At 33.7% G+C, this 25,478-nt stretch overlaps 2 protein-coding genes and 1 pseudogene across 2 annotated transcripts; all 3 read right to left on the bottom strand.

Annotated features, from left to right (window-relative positions):
* Positions 1 to 3,908: 3,908 nt before the first annotated feature.
* On the bottom strand, positions 3,909 to 7,017 carry LOC131004825 (formin-like protein 20). The gene is made up of 2 exons (XM_057931579.1): positions 6,107 to 7,017; positions 3,909 to 4,247 (listed from the first exon to the last, which is right to left on the bottom strand). The coding sequence occupies exons 1-2, from the start codon at positions 6,880 to 6,882 to the stop codon at positions 4,199 to 4,201; spliced, it is 825 nt and encodes a 274-aa protein (XP_057787562.1). The 5' UTR covers positions 6,883 to 7,017; the 3' UTR covers positions 3,909 to 4,198.
* A 10,188-nt stretch (positions 7,018 to 17,205) lies between these two features.
* Positions 17,206 to 18,154, bottom strand: LOC131004824 (AAA-ATPase At2g46620-like; annotated as a pseudogene).
* A 3,120-nt stretch (positions 18,155 to 21,274) lies between these two features.
* LOC131004823 (E3 ubiquitin-protein ligase AIP2-like) lies at positions 21,275 to 23,764 on the bottom strand. Its single transcript, XM_057931578.1, has 5 exons — positions 23,313 to 23,764; positions 22,687 to 22,906; positions 22,394 to 22,596; positions 21,716 to 21,931; positions 21,275 to 21,625 (listed from the first exon to the last, which is right to left on the bottom strand). The coding sequence occupies exons 1-5, from the start codon at positions 23,460 to 23,462 to the stop codon at positions 21,476 to 21,478; spliced, it is 939 nt and encodes a 312-aa protein (XP_057787561.1). The 5' UTR covers positions 23,463 to 23,764; the 3' UTR covers positions 21,275 to 21,475.
* Between the last annotated feature and the right edge of the window lie 1,714 nt (positions 23,765 to 25,478).

Here is a 25,478-nt window from a genome sequence, read left to right as displayed (position 1 = left end):
TGATGTCCATCTTTATTCCTTGTATTTGATCCCTAGGCTGGCCCAAAAACTCATGAGCCCAGTAGGAGAAAAATATAGATATCAACTCATAAGTTATGCACAAACCCTGTATTTTTAATTATAAATATAGGTATCAGCTTTCATAACAGATATCACATAATTTATTACAGATAATCAGGTTTATGTGAGAGCTGAGCGGCTGCGCGTGTCGAGTGGGCATTTTCTTCGGGAAATCTTTGAAGATCGTCGCTCATCAGGCGTCGAAGATTGAGCTGGATACAATCCAGAAGATCAATGCTTGAGTCAGATTTTCTTAGGAAATTACCTTCTAACAGCCTCGCTTCCATAAAATCAGAGCCGAATTCATATTTTCACAGGAAATCACCTTCTGGTAATCTCCATTTAACAACCATAAGTTCTTCTACATAACTCCGATTGAGGCAAATAGGCGGCCACATAAAGCTCTTCCGAAAACAAAGAAGTCGTATTTATGGGCAAAATGCGATAGGAGATCATTTGAGGGGTCAAACAGAGCGTCAAATTCTCCTGCCCAATTCAATGATTAATTGATGAATTCCTACGAATTCTTTAGGTATTTCTAAACACATCTGTGCAGTAATTAAATTAATAGAAGCATGCTAAGCTTAATCAATATATGGTGAACTTAGATAATTCAAGAGATGATCCTCGACAAAATGAATGTTAATTAATTTTAATATTCCTACATTGTGCACTTATGCAAAAGATATGACATTTTCGGTTAAAACACTAATATGTTGAAAGTGCACTTATTCAAAAGATATGACATTTTCGGTTAAAACACTAATATGTTGAAATAAAATCAAACATTTACCAAAAGAAAATGTTGGACGGTTGGCATTTCAAATAATTATTCGATATTACTCCCTTCATCCTCATAAATGTATCCAATTTGTTATTTTTGTCCACCTTGTAAAATGTATTCATTCTATTTTTGGTAAGTTTTCCACTCACAATAAAGTGAAATCTTTACTCCATTCATAATATATCCAATAACTTTATTAAAACTCATGACATTTAAAAATGGATGCATTTATGAGGACGAATAGAGCATTAAATTAATTAATAAATATATACAATGTATATAGAAAATTTAAACATTAATAAAAATTGTAATTTAATGGAGTTGAATTTCCGTAGTGAATGTGAGTGTAATTTTTGTGCAAAAAAATGTTTAATATATTACTCGGTATAAAAATTACATAACTAAATTATTATACTATTATACTCCCTCTGTCTTATTAAACATGGTTCACTTTTTATTTTGGATAGTCTTAGTAAATATGATTTTTTTTTTTATCTATTGACTTTTCATTTTAGAAAGTGTCTTATTGAAATGAAATATCCAAAATAAAGAAACATGGCATATTGAATTAGGATGGAGAGAGTAATATATTAACACATGACTGGAATTGCTGCGAGGTAAATCTACTATTTTTCTTTTTCATTTATTAGATATATTGCAATACTTGTTTATTCTTAGTTTTCTTTTAAATTTCAACAGTAATTTTTTAAATGTTGACATTATTCTGAATTTTTTTTAGTTTATTTTAAAATTAAAATCATGTACATTTCGTTGGGAGTATTAAAATAAAATGTTTGAAGAGCCGTAAGATAACCTAGTGGTGGGAAAATAATATTTCGATTAAATGACTATTCGTTGGACAAAATTATGTAGAAAAATAACATCTCGATTCAAAAATTACAAGTTTGAATCTATCGATCGATGCCTTTTTTATTACACTTTGAATTTAATTGGGCACACTCACAAAAAAATAAAAATAAAGATGGTTATACTAGTAAAAAATGAAAAACAAAATGAAATGTGGTTTATAGTTTATACTTTGAGACATTTTGCTTGGAGAGCTGTAAATGATTTCATTGCTGCGGATTATAATTTAGCTCGCCATCATGTTCCGGTGAAGGATAGGTGCAGGCTATATTCTTGCAGCAGGTAGTCAGCCTATTGGTTACACTGCAACGGTTCTTCTTGGTGAGCTTCACGCCATGATGATCGCTGTAGGTTTTTGTTTGGAGAACGACTTTGGTCCAGTGATATTGTACTCGGATTTCCTTCTTGTTATTCATGTTTTGCATGATAAACACCATGGCTCGGATTCTCTCTGCGATGATTTGTGGGATGTGTTTGAGCATGATCGGAAATATGCAGTGGTTGATTTTCTACACGTTCGTCGAAAAGCTAATAAAGTTGCTCACGAGCTACCTCGTTTTGCTATTCTCTCGAGATGTAATGATCTGAAAGTCAGGATTTTCCTCTTGACTTCTTGATATTGCTCACTCTAATTTAGAGTAATAATAGCCCCTTTTATTCTAAAAAAAAAAAAGAAGAAGCCTCATTTGGGATTAAAAAACAAAAAAAAAAAACCTCACTTATGATATAATTTGACCACAATATTTTGGACCAGACATGATATTATAGGGTAATTTTAAACACAGCCCCCAATTTTCTCACTATAGCCCCTTATTTAAAAAAATAATAAAATTAATTATGATTTTACTATTATACCCTTATAGCTTTTATTTTAAATCTGTAATAAATTGCAAGTTATAAAAATTAATTTGAAAGTACATCACGTATAATTTTTTCACAGAAATCATATAGCCTTCATTTTAGTACAGATAAATCATATAGCCTCCATCCTGATTTAATATGAAAAATACTGATAAATAACCCTAATAACTCCATCTTTAATAACGTGAATTCACAAATAAATCATATAACCCCATCATGATCTAATATTAAAAATACTGATAAATAACCCTAATAATTCCATCAGTATAGCCCCCACCTCAAATTTTAATTACTTACGCAGAGAACATAACGCAGGAAAAAGAAGAAGAATATCAACATAAGAAAGAACAAAGTTCAACATCATCTTCCCTCATTTTAAGACTAAAAAAGGCTACCATAATATTAATATAATGCTTGAATTACGAATCCAAAGCTCAAATTCTTGACTCATTGACATATTGCAAGAATCGTGAATTCATACAACAGTAGAGAAACAGCTATTTTCATCTGGGCTTTTTATCAAGCACTTGGTGGACTTCTTCTCCGCAGTCTTTTCTTCACTGAAAAGAGGAGCTTTTGCTTCGTTTAAGACGTCGTTTTTCTTGAAATCCGGTGTGTGTGAAAGATTTAAGCTTTTTGTCGAGAGAGGAGTGGGGTCTGTCGCCGATGATGGGATCGATTTAAGCTTCTGAAAGCGAGTTTGGAGATGTGAAGGGAGGCCGTCGTTGTTGAAACCGGCGCAGTTGACGGCGGCGACCTGCTCGAGAACGGTGGCGTCCATCGCCTGAGATAAGAGCTCCACCACCGCCTTGTCATAGTCGCTATCTGTGAAGAAATCGGCCATTGTTGGAGGCTGCGAGAATGAAGAGCGTATTGTCTTCTTCTCCATTATTCATATTCTTAAATTTTTAGTTGAGGCTACAATAATAAGTTTTAGAGATATATTTGAGTTGGGGTTATAAAAAGCTTGAGGCTGCACGCAATATTCTTTGAAAATTAATTTTCAAAACTGATTAATTTGTTATAAATGTTTTAATGGGGCTATGAGGGTATATTAGTACAATCATAATTATTTTTATTATTTTATTAAACAAGAGGCTATAGTGAAAAAATTGGGGGCTATGTTTAAAACTACCCGATATTATATGGAGTAGCTGTTATTATGGGCCACAAAGTCTTTAAGACATACATTTTCTTAAGAGAAGCCCATTTCCGTATACCGAAGCTATTTATAGAAATTACTACATTCACACTTTCATAAATATACAAAGTCAATTCATGAATGTAGCAAGGAATAACGATATATAGACAGCAACAATAACGAGAGAGAGACAGATGAATAACGTTTAGTATACAAAATCAATTCCACCATCAACAAATTATTCTACATTTTGCAATTAAATGCATACTGGTCTAACACACTTTCATGGAAAAAGAAGAATCACTGTTGCTCAATGCATACAAGGTGTATTAACTATATTAGTATATTACAAGGTATTATTGAAATAAAGACTTTAAAATTAAATATTTTAAGAAAAATCCTGAGTGCCCAATGCCCATGCACTACTTGGGCAGGCAAATATATATTTGATCATGCGAAAAAAAGAGACACAATCAAAATATTTCTCAAGCCAACCAGTCTCCATCCATTCCTTCAATTTCCTCGATGTCCATGCTGCAAAATTTAACAAAACAAAGATTAAATTAATTGAAGCACGGTCACAATAAATTATGAAATTAATTTACTACTAATATTTTACAGTAGAAATTTATTAATAGAACACGCAAGGCTATAAGGAGTCCACGATATATTGGCACAGAAAAGCATAATAAGTTGCAAACTATTTAATTCATTTCCAATGCCAGATAAAATAAGAAATCACACCATATGATCAACAAAAGTTTACTGCGTAGTATCCAAAAAAAAAAAGGGTTTAATTAATGTGTTATTCTAGTAAAAGAATTACTGCGAAAATTGTGCGATGGGACTACAGTAAGAAATTGTTTTTGCTTTTCTGCATTTAGAAAATTTTAAATGCAGAATACCTCTACTTAAAAGATATTAGTGATATTTCTGATTTTTTATTTAGCAGATTATGTTTATATGCTATTTCATTAACTAGGCTAAACAATTAATTATGTATAATTAGTTTTGTCAGGGGAAGTTACATATAAATAAATGTTTAAAATGAGAGGTTTTGACACTTGCGATGATGATATATTTCTCATTTAATTATATCAGGAAAAAATATATTCCAGTACTAGTAGTATTTACTTTTTTACAAACATCTGATAAATCGTTACAAATTACATCCTCTAAAGCGAAAATAAAATCTATATATACAAAGATATATGTATTTAATTTGCACTGTGTATTAGGTTTAGATTTTAAATAGACTATCTAAAATAAATGAAGCTAACTAGAATTAATTTCTGCTTCAAAACAAATACACTGTCCTGGTACAGTTCGCAAAGTTATAAAAATGAGAAGTAATTTAATTTAGACCTAGCGTTGGTGAATGCATAAGGCCAAAATTCTTTAATTTAATTTAGACCTAGCGATATTTAATATTTTTTGTTTAATTATTAATTTATCAAAAAAAAGCAATTACTCTCAAAAGGGGAAGAAATTAAAATTGACGAAAATTTTAATGGAAAATCTTGGATAAAATTCATTAAATTCCAAATCCTGATGAGAAAGTGAAAAATGAAAACATCAGATTTATTTTGAGAAAGAAATCTGGAACTTTTAAATTCAAAAAAATTTAAGAGAAAAGGCTGGAAACCACCGATCATTGATTGTTATCCATTAAATAAAACAATCCTAACCCAAAAAAGTTTTTAAAAATAATGAATAAATAAATATCATCTCAGCTCGAGTTATCCACCTCCACCGGTTAAAGACTATAGAGGGACAGGGACATTCAATGTGCAGCAAATTTTTCTTAAATAAAAAGTATAAAAAAGTGAAGCATCATGTTTATTTTTAAAAATAAGATGATTTCATTTCAATCATCAGTATACTGGATTCGAGTAACTTATAATAGATTGGGTTCGATAATCTAGTGTAACTTCCTTAAAATAAAATAAAAATATTATCAAAATAATAAAACACATACACTAACAAATGGTGATGGGTTAGAATGAAGAGAAAATGAGAATAGATAACTGACTACTCCCATAAATTGTAACAGGAATAATGAGAATAGTGATTTTAAATAAAATGGTGATTTTTTAAAAATGTATTAGATTAAATAAAGGAAGGAAATGAAAGTAGAAATCACTATTTTATTTCTTCTTTTATTTTAGCTTACCAAACACTTAATTCAAACCTCAGTACGGTGATTAAGTGAAAAATGTTGCATCGTCTTCACTCGTCAATGCAGTATAATGCTTACAGACATTAAATCCCTCGATAATTCACTTTGTAAATGAAAAATAAATAAATAAATAAACAAAAGTGAAGTGATAGTTTTTTTGTTTTTGATGCGTTTGAAGAAAAAAAGAAAAAGAAAAATTGAAATAAAATCATACCATGGCAAAACAGAATCTTGAGCGCAGAAATGATCAACATGCTGCAAGCAGCTCTCGTTTGCATTCAACCACGCCGGAAATTCCATCACTTCATCGAAAGGAGAGCTCACCACTTCCTCTTCCCTCTCATCCTCCCCTCCAATTTCCACACAATTCAAGAACTCAAACCCTCGCCCGGTCTCCGCCGCCGCCGCCGCCGGAGGAGGAGGCGACGAAGACGTCGATGGAGACGACGATGAGTAAATCGAAGAAGAAGAGGCGGTGATGAAGTCATGCAGGTTCAGATTGAGGCCCAGCGCCTGGCTGGGCAGCGCCAAATCAAGATTCTCAAGAAACGGCGGCGGCGGCGGCGGCGGCGGAGGAGCGGGGCAAGAAGAGAAATAATAGGGTGAATTGCCTTGTGCGAAATTGGCATCGGCAATGGAAGCGTAGATTCTGGGATTCCTCCTCGATTTCTGGTCTGGCTGCGGTTGGATTTGCTGGTTTTGTTGTTTCATGGCGGCGCGGTGGAGTTTGAGGGCGGTGACGATTTCACGGCGGGCTTCGGCCATGTTGAGGAGCTTTTCTTGGTAAGGCTTCCTTGTCTGAAGGCGCCTCCTGACTTGCTTCTTGTGCGGAATATTCTTCTCGCTGGGCGGCGGCGGCGGCGGCGGCGGATCTGCTTGTTTGTCTCTCATGCTTGTTGAGGAGGCGAGTTGCTTGACGAAGGTGCGGATGTAAGCACCGGAGAGATAGGGTTGTTTTAGATTATTATTCTCATCGTTTTCTCTCTTCATCTTAATTAGTGGGGTGGAAAGTGTGAAGAGAGTGAATCATCCTTTTCTTTTTCAGCCCACCTTTGCAGCAGACCTGCTTCTTATGCTCACATATATATCGTTCTTACCACTAGCTACTCATATATATATATATATATTGCACAATTTATGATAACGAGCATCTAGAGCTTGCGAGCTAGATTTCAAGCTCGATAATTTTATGGATCCGAACTCACGCTTGACAATATTCAGTTTGTTGAGCTTGCGAACATGTTTGAATTCGACTATTTGTAAACATATTTACGAATCTGTTCACGAACTTTCAATTGAACCTCCAATCGAGTTAGTGCACGAGTTTTAAATCAGTCGAACTCGAGCAACATATCAATTAAAAAGTTTTTCTTAATATTTTAACGAGTTTGAATTCGAATATTATATATACGAACAGCTAACGAGCCAAGCTCAAGCTCGGTAAATGGATAACGAGCCGAGCTCGATCAATTGTGTATAAGATCGAATTGAGCTCGAACCGAGCTCGAACACCTAAATATTTAAACGAGCCAAGCTCGAATCTGTTAATTAGTATTCGGCTCGTTTACAGCCCTAGTTTTGCGCATTTCTTAGTATTCTTTTTTATTTTATAAATTACAATTAAAACTAATATCAATATTATTATAAATAATTAATAATAGCTAGCTAGCTTGTGTTATAACTTAATATTTTAAAGTAGAAAATGTTCATGTTCATGTTTTTTCTTAACAAATTTTAATTTTGAAAAAGTAATAAATTTATATTCTCGATTTTAATTACAGAATTTGGCAATGAAATGATCAGGGAATTCTTAGGTGGATTATAGTTTAATTGAGCTATATATATAAAAAGAACCACACTCATCTTTAAAAAATATGGCGAGGTAATTCATAATTTTGTCATCGGATTTGATAAAGCAGAGTATAAATCAATTTTTGAAATCAATAAATTTGAGAGTTTTTAAAGTAAAAACGTGAGTTGAAAATAATTTTTAAAAAATGTTGAACGCTGAAAACATAAATAATGACTAACCCATTTACAAATGAGAATATCAAAGTCTGATTTGTTTTTGTAATAAGTAAATTTTATAGTTTGGTCAAAATTTTACATATAAAAACAATGCTCGCTTACACTTAATTCTCATTTTAATAGTTTTTGGTATACTTTCTTTCTTATTTTGATGATTTTGATTTTTATGCAATCCATTGTTTTGGTGATTCTCGCCTCGTGATGATCTGTAAGAGAAAAAAATACTTCCTTCATTCACGAAAGAACTTCCTATCTTTCCTTTTTGGGATGTCCACAAAAGAACTTCCTATCCATTTTTGGACTATACCCTACCACTTATAATCCTCTTACTTTTCACTTTTCACAACTCTCAATATTAATTATAACACATTTTCACCACTCCCAATACACTCAACTACCTTTTATCCACTCTCAATACACTCAACAGTATTTTTTCTTAAAATCCGTGTCACTCTCTCCTAGGAAGTTCTTTCATGGACGGAGGGAGTAGTAGTGTAAATTATATCACAATGTTATTTATAAAAAAAATACTCCCAAAGGAGTAATATTTTGGATATATGATTTTGCCTATTTTGGCAATAAACTATGTCGTTGGTTGTTGCTGCGGCCGCTTACTTTTGTTGTGAAAAGTTATAATGAATGGGCTAAAATAGACCTGTTTCTGCACCTACATGTCAGCTTCTATTACTTGTGGCGTAGATTATTGACCACGTATTTAAACAGGATAAGATTGCATACATCTTTTTTTTATTTTCCAATCTGTATAAATCTTGCTAAGTTGAGGTGTATACGTCGTGTTACGCCAATTATATGATGTGGGACTTAATATGCTTGATACGAATTAATTATTTCACAAGCTAACTAGCTTCTGTCAAAATGCAACTATATTAATTATAATTATATATATATATATATAGGTCTATTTTTAGAACAATCGATCCATCAGCACCTTGATGATCGGTTTTAATTGTACTTTAATATGTCGTGATTATGATAGCACATTTCGATTCGTAGCTATTGAAATGTTTCTTGGTTTTTATGCTTATGATATTCGTTTAATTTTGTAAAATAACGTCATTTTCGTGTAGACGTACAGTGCCGAACACTGAGAAAATTGCTGCAAGTTAAAACATTGTACGTATAGTATTGCTATTATAAGAAATTGCAAATTAAAGTAATATAATAATAGTATAAAAAAAATTATTACATCAAAAAGTATTTTTTATTACCTAAATAGAAAAGTATTTTTATGTCACTTCATGGCTTGTATTTTACGTGACATGATGATATGATAGTTTTTTATACCCTCTATAAGTGCAATTTTAAGCAGTGGATAAAGATTTTTCATCGTCATTAGAAAAATTAAGCATCTTCTTGACTTCACTTTTCCCGTTCATAATTAAATTTTAGGCATAGGATGACCCTAGGACGCGTTTGATTTGAGGGATATATAGAATATAATTAATAAAATAATTCAACTTAATTAAGTGTTTGATTTCCTAATTTTACAAGTGAATGATTATTTATCGTCTTAAATTAAAATTGAATCAATTATTTAATCATCTTCTAATTCTACCAATCTTATTTGTCTCATCAGCCAATCCGAACGTCCCCTTTTGAACTACCTGAGGTTGAAGAAAATTATTCCCCAATTCACTTGTTTCTTTGTAGTGATTTAATTATTTTTATATGATTAGTGGGTGTTAGAAATGGATATTTGGCTCATTCCTCCCTTAAAATGCCTTATAAGGCAGAGAGTTGCCTCACCATATAAAGTGGCTCGTAGATGAAGCTATGAATGAAAGATCATAACTTCAAATTCTATATTTTTATATAATTAGTGGGTGTTAGAAATGAATAATTATTTAATCATCTTCTAATTCTACCAATCTTATTTGTCTCATCAGCCAATCCGAACGTCCTCTTTTGAACTACCTGAGGTTGAAGAAAATTACTTCCCCAATTCACTTGTTTCTTTGTATTGATTTAATTATTTTTATATGATTAGTGGGTGTTAGAAATGGATATTTGGCTCATTCCTCCCTTAAAAGGCCTTATAAGGCAGAGAGTTGCCTCATCATATAAAGTGGCTCGTAGATGAAGCTATGAATGAAAGATCAAAACTTCAAATTCTATATTTTTATATGATTAGTGGGTGTTAGAAATGGATATTTGCCTCATTCCTCCCTTAAAAGGCAGAGAGTTACCTCACCATATAAAGTGGCTCATGCCACTATCTCCAATCCAATGTGGAACACTTCAATACACCCCCGCACGCGCAGCGTGTACTATCGCAAACGCCATCTGTTAACAACGATATTAGGGGGCCCATCATTGGATTGGGTTGGCTCTAATACTATATTAGAAATTGATATTGAGCCCATTCCTCCCTTAAAAGGCCTTATAAGGGAGATGATTGCCTCACCATATAAAATGGTTCATGCCACCATCTCCAATTCAATGTGGGACACTTCAATATATCCCCCGCACGCGCAGCGTGGACTATCCCAAACACCATCTATTGACAACGATATTGGGGAGCTCATCATTGGATTGATTTGGCTCTGATATCATGTTAGAAATGGATATGAGCAAGAGTAACATAATTTATTCAAGGTTCCAAAAAATCATATATCGACTCACTCTAGACTCCCCAAATCCAAATTTTAGAACAGACTGTCACAAATGGAATTAAATCACCATTTCTTTATAAAACAAATGGAGGAGATAGAAGAGTATATATTCCTATATATCGAATATAATAGTAAGTGCTAGCTAGCTAGTTTCAGAGGATCTGCATGCAATCTTCTCCCATAGAAAAATATTGATTAATCTATTCAACACATTAGTGTATAATAAAATCCCGAATATTGAACTATATATAAATAATAAATATATATTTATAATTCAACCATCTCGATCGATGATTTTAGTGATACCGTCGTCACCATGGAAGGAGCCGTTGTTACAGCCTCCTCTTTTATTTTAATTTTTCCTAATGATTATTTTCTGTTAGAAAAATACTAACAATATTTGATTCTCCAACATTCAATATTTGAGAAATTAAAAATGCTCAACATGATTAGAATGAGATGATGAAACAAAGAACTTGGACATTTAATATATGAAAAATGACACAGCCTTAATAAGAGGACAGAAATACCCCATACCTATATCTCTTTTTTTTTCAGTTCTCACTTCATATCATGCCCCTTTCTTCCCCAACACTTTCTTTTTCTTCTTTTTGTCATAATCTTTCAAATTGAGAGAGGTAAAAAAGAAAGAAAGGAAAAAAATATAATTAATAATTAAATTTTAAAATTACATCACGACAGACTCAAACATGAAACTTTTGACCTTAGACATTAATCACTCTATTGTTAGGTCAACACATGCACACATTCAACTAGAATGGTTCATTATCTTTTTATAGGATTTTGATTACATTGATGTCATTATTTTAATTTGGATATAATTAAATCGCCGAGCAAATCTCTTGTGAGACCATTTAATTTAAAAATAGAAGATCTTGTGTGATGAAACTAGAATCGTTGACGGAATAAAAGAAAAACGATAAGAACGCAACATTTACGTGAATCGATCGCTAGGATCTACCTCCACGGGTGGGTTTTTCGGGGTTTTCACTATGATAGAAGAATTTACATTTTACAATGAGAGATGAATCAAAAGTCCTCTAATATAGGGACAAAACTCATATTTATAGACATGAAAGTAAACCTAAGACCCTTAGGCCCATTGACTCAAGTAATTAGGCTCAATCCTTGTTCTAATCTCCGTCTTGTAATTGAGCTGTCAGAGTTGCAAAGCAGAGCTGAGTTTGCTAAGTCTAGAGTCAGGTTAAGCTGTCACGATAACTCCCCGATTGGAAGTCAGCCCTGTCAAGTCAGAGCTGCACCAAAGTAATAATAATAAAAATAATAATAATAATAATAATAATAATAATAATAATAATAATAATAATAATAATAATAATAATAAAGAAAAATATTTCAGCTCTATTATGCACAATTCTGGTGCGTATTTTACTCCTCAACATTGTGTAATTTTATTCAAGTGGAATGAAATAACCTTGAAAACGACTAGTCTAATTTGATATTACGCATACCAAATTACATTATAATGATAAACCTATTATTAAACATACTAAAATACAGAAGCATTATTTACTATGCATATTATTAAACATATTGAAAAAAAAAATTGGTTCCACTAGTATGCATATTGTGAAAAATAGTGCAGACTATACATGGAGGTTCTTTTCAGAGAGCCTATACAGATACACTTACTATTTTTGCTAGCTAGCAATAAATTGTTATGCAAGTTGCATATATTTTTTAATTTATTTATTTTTCTTTGAAACAGTTGCAAATGAATAGAAAATATACTTCCGCTAAAAAAAATCGTCGGCCGCGAGAGTTTATTTCGTGTACAACTCTCTTCGATTACTATTATTTTACATATTTTTTTTAGAATTATTTATTTTACATATTCACGAACACGCATTTACATATTCGGATATTCCATTCACATTTAGTTATGATATTCAAATGTAGTAATAAAAATATTTGGATTTATACTCCACGAACGTGACACAATAAAAAAAAATATTTTACATTATAGTTATGATAAATGGATTTAATTGTACTCCATGATACCTTCTACAAGAGGGGAATAACGTGACACAATAATAAAAAAAAAAAGATATATATAAAAAGAAACAAAATATGGAGGAATTAATTAAAGCCCTAGAATACTGTATTTTTTCAATTAAACGCTGATTCATAACACAACATTTATGAATTATGAGTATTTTTATTGCGGTCCCAAAATATAATTGCATTAATTTGAACCAGAGCATACAAATATCTAAAAGTTAAGATGAAAAGTCTGATCTTCTAGACCATTAATCAGTACTATTGCTATGTTTTAAAAAGTAAAAAGGCTACTGTCAAAAAAAAAAAAAAAAGTAAAAAGGCAAAACTAGCAATATTTATGAGTGTCTTGTAACAAATCATTTACTATTATTATTTCACCAAAATTTTGTAATTGGTTGTCTAAATTGGTTTGTATCTCATTTTTTATCATAAAAAAGCAAATATTTTAAAAAATCAGTATAATGATATACTCAAACTTGAAATATTTAATCTTGAATATTAATCACACTACATTTCTAACATATGTCTAAAGAATTATTTAGTACAATATGCACATCATAGCGTTTCCTCACTTCGCCATTATTATTAAAATATTTTAAACAATTACATACAATTTTCAGTTTGTTGTAATTGAAGAAATCTTCAGTAATTAAAAATTTTGATCGATAGATTCATCAATTATTTACAAAAAAAAATCCCATAGCTTGAGACATTGAATGAGTTAATTATACGTTGTTGCTGGCAATGTGAACGACAATGTCAACAAAATATGTTGTTGCATATGCTCCAGAGAAATTTATCGTCGTCGAGCAATAAAAATTTACTTGAAATCGAAAATTTGAAAACGTTTACTGTTCTCGAATATTAAAATGTGTATTAATTGAACAGATTGAAAGTTGGTATATGTATCTACTAAATAATTTTGAAGTTATATCAAATTTACAGGATCGAATAAAAAAATAGCAATTTAAATGGCAAATTAATTCACTTTTGTGCATGATAATATTATTAGGTTAATTAGAGGAACGTAGATGTTTGGCTCTTGTGGAAAAAGAGGAATGAGAGTAGGTTTGATGGTGGAGTTTGGGAGGTTAGTCGATTGGTGCTTGAGGTGAAAGGTAGATTGTGGAATTGGATTAAAACCTTCAATCTGGGTGTTGTTGAAGTTGACTTCGGTGTGTGGTGTTCTCATGTACTATTTACTTTGTCTTCTTGTATCAAAATCTAGGTACCTCTGGTACCGCTGATGGGTTCTAATAAAATTTCTTGTTTTTCTAATAAAAAAAAAAAGAGGAACGTAGATGTTCTAATAATGAGGTGAATAAAATTAAATTGAAAATGAAAATATTGTAAATGAAACCTCAACTCCAATATGAAGAATGAAACGCAATTTAATTGCTAAGACGCTTCTCCTCGAATTAATAAGTTGAAGGTTTGAGTCATTAAGGAGAGAAAGGTTCGAGTCATTAAGGAGATAAATGAATTATTATTAATCCTCTCTTTTATAGTTTTTTTTTTTTTTTTTTTTTTTTTTTTTTTTTAAGTGACAAACTCAGCTCCAATATGGATAACATCCCAAGTCCGAAGCCACCGCCTTCAACTAATTCCTCTCCTTCGGATAGTTTTCACCAATCATCAATCGTCTCTCTCTCTCTTTCTTAAATATATTACTCCCGCCGTTCACAAAATGAGTACTCATATTTCCTTTTTCGTCCGTCCACGAAATAAGTATCCATTTCCCTTTTTGGCAAGTGTACCCCACAAAACTTTTTATTTAATATACTAAAAAATATGGGATCCTTATTCTATTCACACTACATTCAATACATTTCTTAAAACCCGTGCCGTCCACAATGTACTCATTTCGTGGACGGAGGGAGTATTACGAGAGAGAGAGAGAGAGAGAGAGAGAGAGAGAGAGAGAGAGAGAGAGAGAGAGAGAGATTAATTTGATTGGACGGCATGGATAGGAGAGAGCGGTGGGAAATGTCTGTATTCAGTTTAAACGCAATGGACGCTGCGAAGCTTTGGTAATCATCCACTCACATTTCATCATCCCCCCTTAGCTACTTTTCTTTTTCTTTTTCTCCTTACTTTTCTTTTTCTTTTTTATCGATAAAATTATTGCCACAAAAGAAAAATATCAATAAATTTATTTGTTTTTGTATGATGAGGTGTAGGGTTGCCCCTCTATTTATTTTATCCAATTAATTCCAAACTGCGCACTACGAGTAATGGATAGTAAACTAAATTTACTTGTTTTAGTATTTTCCCAAGATTATTATATTGAAACAAGTAACATGGCCGGGTTTTTCTTAAGTATTAATTAATATCGCTAATGTTTTGGCGGATCATATTTCTCTATAAAATGCATTAATTAGTGTTCAAACTATATACATGATCGATATATAGACATAATTCGCGGCAAAAATGTAGCAATCGTACGGAGACGGTGTTATATATATATATTTATCAATATTAACTATTTATACTCTCTTTTTACAAATATACGTCATAATAACTACACTATATTGAAAATCAGCTATCACTGTTGCATAATTATTTCAAGACGTGTGTCACATGGTAGGTATGATAGGGTCTTAGTCGAAGCACACAATAAATATATGCTATGGTATGTATAATGTATTAATTAATACTCTAGAGTAAATACTAGCAGCATATACCAAAAAAATGAAAATGAAAATAAAAATAGAGATCCAAGTGGTAATAATAGTAGTGTAGAAGCAAATTGAGAAATGAAGGTAAGAGCATCCACAATGGTGGGTGCGATGGCCGGATCGAACCCGGCCTATCGCACCCACCAGCGATGCCGCACCCGGGTGCGAAGGAGGGGGCGAAGGAGGGAGGCGAAGCTACGCACTCGCCGATTTCGGGTGCGATGGAGGGGGCGTGTAAAACACACGCCCCTTTTCGGCCGAAAAAAAAAAAAAGAAAAAAATTAAAAACTAGCCGTTTTTTGGACCGTTTTTTTTTTCCGTTGCTGATTTTTTTTTTTTTATTTTTTTTGTAATTTCTATACTCCCTCTATATATACATATACAACCTCATTCTCTTCTTCATCATCTATCATTCATCCATTCTCCTCATTCATCCATTCCCCTCATCTTCTAAATTATTTCAACAAATAACAATGGAAGGCGATTGGAGCAACTATTGGCGTGAACATCCTCAAAATCCATCCCCCGGCGAATCAAATGCTTCCAGGCAAGGATTCTCGCCGTTCACGCAAGAATCCAATGCCTTTGAAGCGGCGGGCACCAATTTGAACCCCCGGTTTGCCGCCGTTGCCGAGCCCGACGTGGAGGAAATTGCTTCTATGCCGGCGGCATCCAAACGTAGCAACTATTATCCGGCAGAAACGGTGCTAATTTGCCGTTTGTATTGCGAGCACACCCACGACTCTGTGGTTGGTGCCGATCAAAAAGGGGCGAAGTTTTGGGGCTCCATCTGCGCCGAGTACAACGCTAAAAGGCCCAAAGGATCTATTTCACGCGACGTCACGCAAATCAAATCTCACTTTCAACGGGTGTCGAAGGATACGAAGAGGTTTGAGGCCATGCACAAAAAATGCCATGATCAATGGAAATCAGGCATGAGTGATATTCAAATCCTGGAGCAAGCAGAGGCAATGTGGCTAGCCGAGTACCGTGTTCCGTTCCGGTATTCGCATGCATGGAAGATCTTGCGCGAGTCGAAGAAATTTTCAAGTCTCGGCGGGGATGTTCACTCCGATGTCCATTCGGACAAACGATCAAAGGGGTCCGACGGTCTTCCCACAACGACTTCTAGTGACGCCTCTATCTCCACCCGGCCCCAAGGCCAAAAGGCGGCCAAGCGAGACAAGCGCAAAGGCAAGAAAAAGGCCGAAGAAACGTCGGAGGATAACCAAAAAGCTCTCGGGTACATGGCGAATATGGTGAATGCAATGGAAACATTCTCCCAAGTTCAACGTGACCTCGCCGATAGCATGTTGATGAGCCGGGACACCTCTCAAATGAATCCCGACGAATTGGCGTTTCACATGTGCAAGGTGGCGGAGATCAAGCAACGACACAACATCCTGTAGATTTTTAGGATTTTTTATTTTATGTTTGTTTTAATTTAAGTAATTTAGGATTTTAATTTCTTGTATTTCTTTTATTTCTAACAATGTAGGATTTGAATTTTAATTTCTTAATTATTGTAAAATGGAAACTAGAATAAAACTAATTCAAAAATAAAATAAAATCTATTGCACCCATAGTGAGTGCAATACCATTGTGGGAGTGGGTGCAATAGAAGTGGGACCCATGGTATTGCACCCACTATGGGTGCAAGCATTGTGGATGCTCTAAGAGGTGGGCGGGGTCCATCTGCGAGCGGCAGGATCAGAGGAGTCAAAATCAACGGCTATCATGGAAGCGGGGATCCACGTGGGCAACCACTTTGCGTCCAATCAGAGGAGAGATGCCACGTGGTCTACATCAACGGCAACGGGACCACCAACAGTAGTAACTATTTCTACATGTCTTTCACGCAAAGTATTAAAACTTAAAAAAAAAAAAAAAGGGAAAAGGATAGAGTAAATATATAAAACTATCCACTTTCATATAGTAAAAATAAATTTTAGCCACTAAAATAAAAACATTAAATTTTAGCCATTTTTTGCGCGAAAAGACTAAAATACCCCTCCTTAAATATTTGCAATTTTCCAAAAAAAATCCATAATCTCTCTCCTCTCATTTTTTTCGTACCAGAGCTCTCTCTCTCTCTCTCTCTCTTCTCTTTTTTTTCGCACCAGAGCTCTCTCTCTTTCCTCACCTCTTTCTCTTCTCTCTCACTCCTCTTTTTCTCTCTCTCCGTTAGGAGCATCAACTTGCTGATCTCCGCCGGGCTCATCGTTCTCCTGCTCTGGAAAATTTCCTCCACTTGCTTGAATAATTTGTGCTCTTTTACCCCTAAATAATTGCTAGCTAGGTTTTTGAATGAATTGAAATCGCACAATTGAAAATTGGACAATCCGTCCATGAAATTGAGCAGAGCCGATGTGGAAACCTTAGGCGCCGGATTCTCAGAGACGTAGCGGTCGAGATCCTCGACGACGACGAGGGATTTGGAGGAGCTCTGCAACAATAGGGCGTTGAGGTTGGCGCAGAGGAGGAAATTGGCGACGGCGGCGATGAAGCTGGATTTCCCGGTGCCGGAGGGGCATAGAGGAGGTAGCTCCGCTTCCAAATGCGCCCTAATTTGTGGAGGTACTGTATGGAGCGGGCGAACATCTCCAATTCCAATTGGATCCTCGCCTTCAAATCCTGGCTAATCACGAGGGAGTCAAAATTGGCAGGGTGATCGAAGGGGACGGATCGCCAGCAACTGCTGGCGTTGTTGTGGAGCCGAGGGGCGCGGTCATCGGAGACGGCGTGGATGTGCTGGAGATGGGGTTTGAGAATCCGACGCTTGTCCTTGCGCTTGATTTTGAGCACAAAGTTTTTTTTTTTTTTTTTTGCAAAGTTGTATTGAACCTTCTGATTTTAGTTTTTACCATTTGAGAAAGATAATTGAATGAAAAAAAAATACTGATTTGTGAGTTAGTTCTTGTAGTTTCTCGTTTGATGCTTCGATTTGATAATGTGAATATGTTAAAGTTTTCATTTTTCTTGAATTCACAACCACATTTATGAATTCACAATCAAATGACCTTGGAAACAATTCTCGCTAGTATGAATTCACAACTAAAATTCATAACTTATTGTTTTTGAATTCACAATCATCTTGATGAATTCACAACTTAATATTTTTGAATTCACAACCATATCTATGAATTCACAACTAAAATTCGAATTCACAACAAAAATAAGTTATAATTTTAATTGTGAATTCAAAAATTAAAAACTCAAATTCACAACTACTTGAATTAACAACCATAATAAATTCTAGTTGTGAATTAAATTCAGGTTGTGAATTCGACTGATTGTGAATTCACAACCAACATAAATCTGGTTGTGAATTAAATTTTGGTTGTGAATTCGTTTGTTGTGAATTCACAACCAAAAAATTCTAGTTGTGAATTAATTTTTGGTTGTGAATTCGACTGGTTGTGAATTAAATTTTGGCTGTGAATTCGACTAGTTATGAATTCACAAACAAAAAACTCTGGTTGTGAATTGCGGGATTTTTTAAAGGGGTGATGTAAAGTGGCCATTTTTTTAATTTTTAATGTGGAAGGGTATTTTGGTAACAGTGGCCATTTTTTAATATTTTTATCTTAGTGGACAATTTTTAATTTTACAATATGAAAGTGGCCATTTTAAAAATCCACTCAAAAGGATATATAGATAACTCTAATAAATTTTACTCCCTCCGTCCCACTGTATCTGAGACTCTTTCTATTTTGGGCGTCCCACTGTAAGTGAGACCCTTTCCTTTTTGGGTAAAAGTTTTTCTCTTCAAACACCTTTTTACTTTTTCACCTACACACAAAATACACTTTTTTTTAATTCTCGTGCCCAAAAGAAAGGTCTCACTTACAGTGGGACGGATGGAGTAATTCGAGCATTTTGTTAATTTAATTTTTGAAATTTGGAGATTGAGGATATATAGATCAACAATGTAACCTTATGCACATGCTTTTATGTCTATAAACATGTTTCTGTTTCTTTATTTTACTTGGATACTGTGTATAATAATGATAATAATAACTTTTAATTGTGGGTAAAATCAAATAAATTAAGTCGACAAACGATTCTGCAGGACGAGTCTTATAATTTTTGGTATTGGGACATTATTTCTCAGATGCTGATTGGCATAACAGAACTGAAAAACGATAATATATGCAACAATACAAATTACTACTATAGTTATCCTATGAAATGATGTTGGTGAAATTGAATTCTTAGAACTCACAATTTTAAAGTAAAATTAATTTAGCCTGAATAAATTTATTATATAGTGGCCGCATTTGCAATCAATGCCGATTTATTGATATTATTATTGCAATTTTGGGCCTTTTGGGACCATTTTATCAAGTTTAGTTTGACCCAACCAACATAGCAGTAATTAATTGAACTTTCAGACCCTTTCCAACCGCAACCGCAACCTCTCTCGGTCTCTCAAATTTATTCTAGAACTATTGAAAATATCAATTATCACAATAAAATATCGAGAGTTTATCCAAAATATTTTAAATTATTAGAAAATATATCAATTATAAATTAAAACCATGAACTATCACCAATTTAATTAAGGGTAATTTTATACATAGCCCCCATTTTACTCATCATAGCCCTCTATTTAAAATAATAATAAAAATAGTTATAAATTTACTATTTTATCCTCAATTACATAGCCCTCTAAATTAGGAGAAATTAATTTCATAATCAAATTAGAATTTTAAAGCTCTGCTATAGCCCCCCAAAACCCACCCACGCAACTCAAAACCAATTCTTCATCTTCATCTCATTTCTCCTTCGCTCGTCTCCAGGTCACATGCCATCTACCTTTTTTTTTTTTGTTGCATGATCTCCTTTGCATATTAATTTGCTTATTTTCGAGTGGGTTTCTGTTTATAAGAATTGAGTGTAAAATGATTCCTTCTTGACATTTTTTCTTCCCAAGCTTTCCAACCTTCGCCTGCAACAAGATTCCATCTTTTCAAAAAAATTCCCTTCTCAAGAAACGTTTATCTTTTCAAAATTAAACAGAAAACTTTGAAAATTTGGCTTAAGGTATACTTAATTCACTCTTCGGGAGATACCCAAAATCATTGTTGGCAGAAACGGTCTTATTTTCCCAGTGCAAAACAGAGCAGACAATTTTCCGGTGCAAAAGAGAGACCTAGTTCGTTCTCCACTTATTTGATCCGCATTTGTTGTTGGTGTTTTTCCTCTTGTTCTTGGAAGTCATTAGAGAAGTCGAGCAGTTCGCTAACAAATATGTCATCGCCGGTGACGGCGTGAAAGCCGTCGTTAATTACCACCACTAGGAAGTCATCGTTGCAGTTATACAAAAAATCTCATCTTTTTAACATGAAATCATATAGCCAAAAAGGAAAAAGAGATGGCAATGGAGATAGGTGAAGGAGGCGAGATAAGACATGAAATAAATTTGATTTGGAGTCGTTTCGAAGAAAATTTTGATTTGAAATTTAATTTCATATACTAAGATAATTATTTTTAATTTGAAGTTATAAATTATAGGTTAAAATAGTAAATTTATAATTATTTTTTATTATTTTTTTAAACAAAGGCTATAATGAGTAAAATGGGGGCTATGAATATAATCACCCTTTAATTAAAAATGTCTAGGTATCCGTTTTCGGGCTTGAAAATGTCTAAATTTTCGACCTGGCTCACCAAATGTCTTGAGTGAAAATTAGAGCTTTCATTTTCCCCGCATTGCATAGAGTCTCTTAATTTTGTTTATTTCAGGTTATCTTATTCAGCATTTATTTATTTCACGCAATTTTGTGTTTATATTTTTGGTTCAGCATTTCTTTATTTCTAAGATTTTCGTGTTCAATTTCACCTGCATTACATATTGTAGATTTCTTAGAAGTATCATTATACTATTTGTATATTTAATTACACTTTAATATAATTTTCTTGCATTTTGTATAGATCTCACCTTAGAGGCCATATTCTAACGGGCCATAAGGCCTCACACAAAGTGAGCAAGGCCCATTTAAAGCTCATTTGATTCAAGTATTCTATTCTCAAATCTCAATAACAACATTCATACAAACTATATTTTTTTTGAACCAATCATACAAACTATATTAATCAATGAACACCAACACAATTGAGATAGAGAGATATGTAGAATGAATAAGGGCATAACATGAAAGCTTTACCAACTACGAACCAGAAGCATTTCATCTCTCTCTACACATACATGTATTCACCCCCACGGACCGCGTTGGCAGCCCCTTTCCGATCCTCCTCCGCCTCTTTCTCCCTTTCCTTCCAACTTTCGTAGGCATGATCGTCGGTTCTTAGCTCATGGCGACAGATTGGGCAAGAATTGTGCTCATCCTATCAAATCAAAGATTCATAGAAAAACTTATGTTCCATTAGGGCAAAAGAGAGTTTAAAAGGAGATCTAGATGCTGCGATAAATCTAACCAGCCATGGTTTGAGGCAAGGAGGATGGAACATATGCTTGCAAGGTAACTCTTGCATCTCATCGTCTACGACCAAGTTCTCCTGGCAAATGGAACACACGGCATCTTTACCGAGCTTCACCAAGATTCCTTCTGTAACTTTCGTGATGGGGAGATTTGCCACGACTTCCTTGCTAGCAGGTGGCACTCTTGGAGCCCCAGAATCAGCTGACAGAAACTTGAACCAATAAGATTGAGAGCGTCAAAATTATGATAGGCTTTGAGTAATGATATTTTAAGCATGTTGGATGATTTTGTGAGTAACTAAACATGCAATTTTGGCAAGGCATGGATATAGACAAGAGATGAAATAGTCGAGTTATTCAATTCAAGAATATGCGTACACAACAAATGTAAATGATAAAAATTTGTGTACATGAATGCACGGTGCATCCACCCCAATTAGGGGTCACCATTCACCAATTCCCATTTAGGAGTATTAATCTCCATTAGGGTTCACTAATCCCTAGTTAGGGTTAACTACTCACTTTAAGAATTTAAATAGGGGTTATAAATGTCGTCTTCTATTGCAAGAAAATATGAAGGATTAAAACTCTGCAGAGCCAGAGATGCTAGCCAAATGAATTGATGCAAATGTAAGAAATAGTTGCTCGAGAAGAAAAAGGAAGAATGAAGATACCTCCGGCAGAATATCATCCAGGCTATTAACCAGCTCGTGCAGTAGGCTCGTAGCACCTTCTCCCGAGTTGGCAATCCCCGTCTGCTCTGCTGACGACTCACCATGAAGCAAGGCAGCAGCGGCAGTCAGCAGATTCGTTTGCACCAACCAAGCCGGCTGTGGAGGCTCACGGTCTACAGTGAGATGCCCTTCAAATAAATAACCTGCACTATACAATACACATCAGATCCATTTTCACCATAAGCTCAAAGATAGCACAAATATACATGGGAAAGCTTTTGAAGATCTTCCACCTCCATTACTTCTACTCTCTCGAGAGTCTTCAGACCGGTTTTGTACTTCGCCTAATTGGTCCTGCGCCTGAGCAATGCAGCTCTGCAAGTGCTTTCTCTCGGAGGCGTCCCAAACGAGCTGTTCAGCCTCCTGGAAGAGGTTGAGCCCAGCATTCCAAAACCCGGGGGAAGTGTGTCTCGTCTTCAAAACAGTTGCAACACGACACACAACGGTGTAAAACTGCAACGATCACGAGAGCGTTTTCAAGGAATCATCAAGACAAACCTAGAGCAATAACTCAAACACCTTTCTAATATGCTATCCACAATATGCCAGAACAGTAAACATGATCAATTTCCCATTCATCAATTTCAATTTCTCAATTTTGGCAAAATTCAATCCTTTCTGAACTTAGTCAATACAGTACACTAATATAATCCTAAGTGATTCTTACCTTTCTAAATCAACCACAAATTAAACATAATCATCCCGACCATTTCTGAACTCGATAAAATAAATATTAATCCAAAACCCTAAAATTGCAAATTCTCTTACTTCCCATCAATCGACTAGCAACATCATTCAATAATTCGAACACATTCATCCGAACACATATCAAAATTAACATAAAATGGAAGGCACGCACCGTTTTGCGTAGATTAGGTGAAGCGGTTGAATAATGTTGTTTTAGAAGAGATCTGATTTCGGAAACAGATCCCTCGAACAACTGTTTCTTGGCCAGCTGTTTCTGCAACTCCTGCAGTCTCGGCTGAATTTCTCCTTCGCTTGCCGCCATTAATATCGATTCTTTATTTTGCTTCGAAATTCCTCAGCGATATCTCCAAAATCAATCGCAAGAATAATTCTTGAATGATGGGTTTTCGTTCAGAAATTATGGGCTTTATCTTATTTAGTAGGGTGGGCGAGATGGAATCGAACGACTTCTGATTTTTGGCTTGCGAAAGGGGAAACCAAATTTTGTTACCTATTAAAAATTGTTCTACAAGTGGAAAGGAGAATTATGTTCACACCAACACCACCTCCGTTTTTCGTTCTTCTTTTTTCTTTTTTCTTTTTTCTGACTTAATTCACCAATACTTTGATTTGAAAAATGAAGAATAATCAAAATTTCACTCCTTAAATTATTATTATTATTATTTCTTATTTTTTATTTGACTCTTATTTATTTTTCCTTGATAAAGAGAACCCACCCTATAATTATTATTATTCCCGCGAGATTTAAATAATTTTTTTTTGGCACGAATTTTAAAATATTAGTATTTTTTATGTTGTTAATTGTGATAGATAAAAATGAAAAAATGTGAATAAAGAATAAAACTTTTACTCTATTCGTTTACAAATAGTGTGTGGTGGAGTGGAGGACACAAATTTTAATAAAAAAGTTGAAAGATGTGATTTTAGTGTTAAAAGGTAGCATTTGTCATTTGACCCACCAAACTGTAAAAGTAAATACTAGTAAATATTTTGTAAATTTTGAGTGTGAATGAAGTTTAAAGTATAAAGAAGGTTTCTAAAAAAAGAAAAACACACAATCTTTATGAACGGATAAAAATAGTACTCCCTCCGTCCCACTCTAAATGTCCCATTTGCCATTTTGGGCTGTCCCACTCCAAATGACCCATTCCCTTTTTGGCAAAACACTCTCTCTCTATACCTAATATTTAAATAATTTCCACCAACCCACTTTATCTACTTTATACCCACTTTATCTACTTTTTACACATTTCTTAATCTCCGTGCCCAAAAGAAAGGAGACATTTGAAGCGGGACGGAGGGAGTAATAAACACATAATTTTTGTGGACGGATGGAGTACCATAAAAAGAGAATACTCATGTTTCACGGGATAATTCGAAAAAGAATACTGCTCAAGCTTTCTGGGACGGATGGAGTAATGTTAATGCTCTTCGGCCTGACTGACTGGTTTAGTAAAATTGGTATATCATTTGAAAATGATTTTTTTTTTTTTATAATTGCAATTCTCTTAAAAGTAATAGTCATGTTCTTTCTATAGAATTGATGGTAAAATGATTATTACGTAAAAGTATTTGATCACTAAATAAAATTAGAATTAATTGATTGTAAATTCAATTACTATAGTCATAATTTAGTTTTTCCATACACTATAAAATTGCTGATAAAATATACACTATGAGATTTTATGAAAATTTCCATGTATTTTAAATTTTCACAAATCAAAATTAATGTGACAAAATCAAAATTAACGTGGCAAATATATCAATCAAAATGACATCATTTTGAATATATTATTTTTTAAGAAAATGAAAAATATAAAGAAATCCAACTCATAGAAAATAGAGAGCTGGTCCTCGGGGATGAAGCAGCCGCGGCGACAGAAGAAGGGGGTAGACTAGGTGATGAGATGGAGAGAGATTCTAAGTTGAATTTCTTTTTATTTTCAATTTTATTTTAAAAAGTAATATTCAAAATATATTGTCTTGATCGATAAACTTGCAACATTAATTTTAATTTTGTAATGTCAATTTTGGTTCTAGGAAAATTGACATTCATGGAAAACACCAAAAAGTTTTGAAGTGTATGTATTTTGGTACTATAAATTTACAGCCAATTAATTCATGAAATTATTAAATTATTATTTTTTATTTATTTATATTACTAGAATATTTCTTTATAACCGATATAATATGAATGCATTGTTTCATTTAAATTCGAGTATTAAATTAATTATCAAAGATCTTTTTTATTCTAAGCAAGTAAGTACTAGTAAGGTTATCACTTCCTATCTCAAGTATCCCAACTTTTAAATCTAAT

Source organism: Salvia miltiorrhiza, unplaced genomic scaffold, assembly GCF_028751815.1.
Source record: "Salvia miltiorrhiza cultivar Shanhuang (shh) unplaced genomic scaffold, IMPLAD_Smil_shh original_scaffold_462, whole genome shotgun sequence".
NCBI classification, from domain to species: Eukaryota; Viridiplantae; Streptophyta; class Magnoliopsida; order Lamiales; family Lamiaceae; genus Salvia; species Salvia miltiorrhiza.
Note: the sequence above shows the minus strand (reverse complement) of the source record. Positions and strands in the feature narration are given on the sequence as shown.